The sequence below is a fragment of the Bison bison genome, unplaced genomic scaffold, assembly GCF_000754665.1.
Source record: "Bison bison bison isolate TAMUID 2011002044 unplaced genomic scaffold, Bison_UMD1.0 scf7180017852638, whole genome shotgun sequence".
NCBI classification, from domain to species: Eukaryota; Metazoa; Chordata; class Mammalia; order Artiodactyla; family Bovidae; genus Bison; species Bison bison.
The window spans coordinates 13,686-15,766 of record NW_011483211.1 but is presented as its reverse complement, the minus strand read 5'-3'; the positions used below and the strand labels follow the sequence as shown (position 1 = coordinate 15,766).

The window sequence follows — 2,081 nt, the reverse complement described above, 5'->3', positions numbered from 1 at the left end:
GGGGTCTGGCTGCTAGCTTCAACTCTATGTCCGGCTGACTCCCAGGTCTTCTATTTTTGAGGCTGTTGGGCAGGCCAGTTTGGGCAGACTGCGATTCCTGTGTACTGTGATGCTAGCAGTATGTGTGATTGCTCTGGCTAGTGGAGTCCAGTAACACCACATGTTGATTTTTGTGACTGTTCTGGCTGACTCCATGTGTCCAGTGTACTCTCATGTTGACCCTGTGGCTACGCCTATCCAGTAGACCTAAATCCTGTCCATGGGTTTGATTCTGTGACTCTTGCACTGGCAGATTCTCTGGCCATCTGTATGCTAGCTGACTACAGCTGTGTCCTGTGTGCTGTGACTCCAGCCATGTGTGTTTGACATTTGCTTACTCCGACTTTCTCTGGCCGGTGGATTCTGTTTGATTCTGGGTCCATTAGGCCTGGCTGAATCTGTCTAGGTATAAGTGTATGGTCACTGACTCCAGCAGAGTACGTGCACGTGTTTGTGCAGTGTATCATGGCACCAGCTATGTATACATGTGCCTGCTCAGTCACTCAGTCGTGTTGGACTCTGTGACCCCATGGACTGTAGCTTATTCGGGCTCTTCCGTTTGTGGAATTTTCCAGGCGAGAATACTGGAGTGGGTTGCTGTTTCCTACTCCAATGTATAAATGATTTGTGTTTAACTCTCTGTGTTTAACGTGATTACCATTGTTCTGGCAAATTCTTTCTGGCTGTTTGTCTGTGAGCCTCAACTGTGACTATATATGTTTTCTGTATTATGGTTCCAACCATGTATGTTTGCCTGTTCTGAGTATATATCCAGCCAATTGTGTATTTAATTCTGCATCTGTCTGTTGGCTGAATCTTTTCAGTTGTTTGTTTATGATAGCTGATTCTGGGTATCCTCTTAGATCTTTGGTTTGATCCTGAAGCCATTCAGGTAGCTAACAGTCTATGTGACTAGATGTGTCTCATTATTATAATTAGCTCCCACTGCATATATGACCAGTGGTGCTTTGTTGGTTTGTAACTGTGTATCTAGTAGGAAGAGAATATGTGAATGCCCAGAACATATTAAGCACTATTTAATAAAATTCTTTGAGGAAATGAACAATTGTTCAGCCAATTCTGTATTAACAGACTATCCTGCCTGGACACCTCCCTCCAATATCTGTACAGATCCCTCTCTTTCTTTGAGCTTGGTTCCAACAGCATGGGCAGCTGGCTAATTCTGTCTCAGTTTCCATCTTTGACTCTGGCCAAATCGGCTCAACTACTTTCAAGTGCTCAACAAACCTTGAGTTGTTCAAACAATCACACATATGTGTTTCTGACTTTTTGTCAAGTCTGCAGATCATCAAGAGATCATCAGACTGTTGTTCTACCTGTTAGACATACCAGGGTCATGATTCACTCTGTGTCTGGTACCTTGTGTTGGACACTGTGAATCTGGCTGTTGTGGGCTGTTGTTTGCCCATCTGACTGTATGTCCACTTGAGGTCTGATGACACAGTTTGTCCAGCTATGTGTGTGTTCCCAGCTATATCCCTCTGACAGTGTGTGGCTGATAGTCTGATAATCTGTCTGGCTGTTTCTGTCATTCCTGTTGTGCCATTTGTCCCTGTAACCACCTGTAGGGGTCAGTTCATCTCTCCTGACTGTGTGCAGAAACCTGTCTGGCTGTCTTCTATGAGTGTCTGCTTGACAGTTTTCTTTGGTAGGCAGTTAGTCATTATGTTTGCCTGTCTCCTTAGGGACTGGTTCTTGAAGGGAAACCTCCTTATCATCATTGTCAGTGTTTTAATCATCCTGCCACTGGCCCTCATGAGACACTTGGGTAAGAGGCTTCCTGCCTTGGTCATTTGGATGATGGAGTTAGAGAAGGGGAGCCAGATTCAAAGAATCTCAATTTTCAAGGGCTGTGGAATACCAGGGGAGAGCTTGTTTCATGTGGGTTTTAACAGATGAATAGGAGTTTGTCAAGTGTTGGGGGGCTGGTCCAGGTGGAAGTTTGTGCAAAGTGTGGCAAAATTGGGGTGAAGGGGCCTTGAATTTAAGGTCAGACTAGGGGGTTGATATTTGCTTGGGGG

General features: G+C 45.0%; 1 protein-coding gene across 1 annotated transcript in view; it reads left to right on the top strand.

Moving 5' to 3' along the window:
* SLC38A5 (solute carrier family 38, member 5) overlaps positions 1–2,081 on the top strand; it is a gene marked incomplete at its 5' end in the record, with an annotated part of 7,428 nt that overhangs the window by 1,276 nt on the left and 4,071 nt on the right. Inside the window, 2 exon segments of the mRNA XM_010852910.1 lie at positions 707–787; positions 1,746–1,945. Of these exon segments, the coding sequence (XP_010851212.1) occupies positions 707–787; positions 1,746–1,945 (281 nt within the window).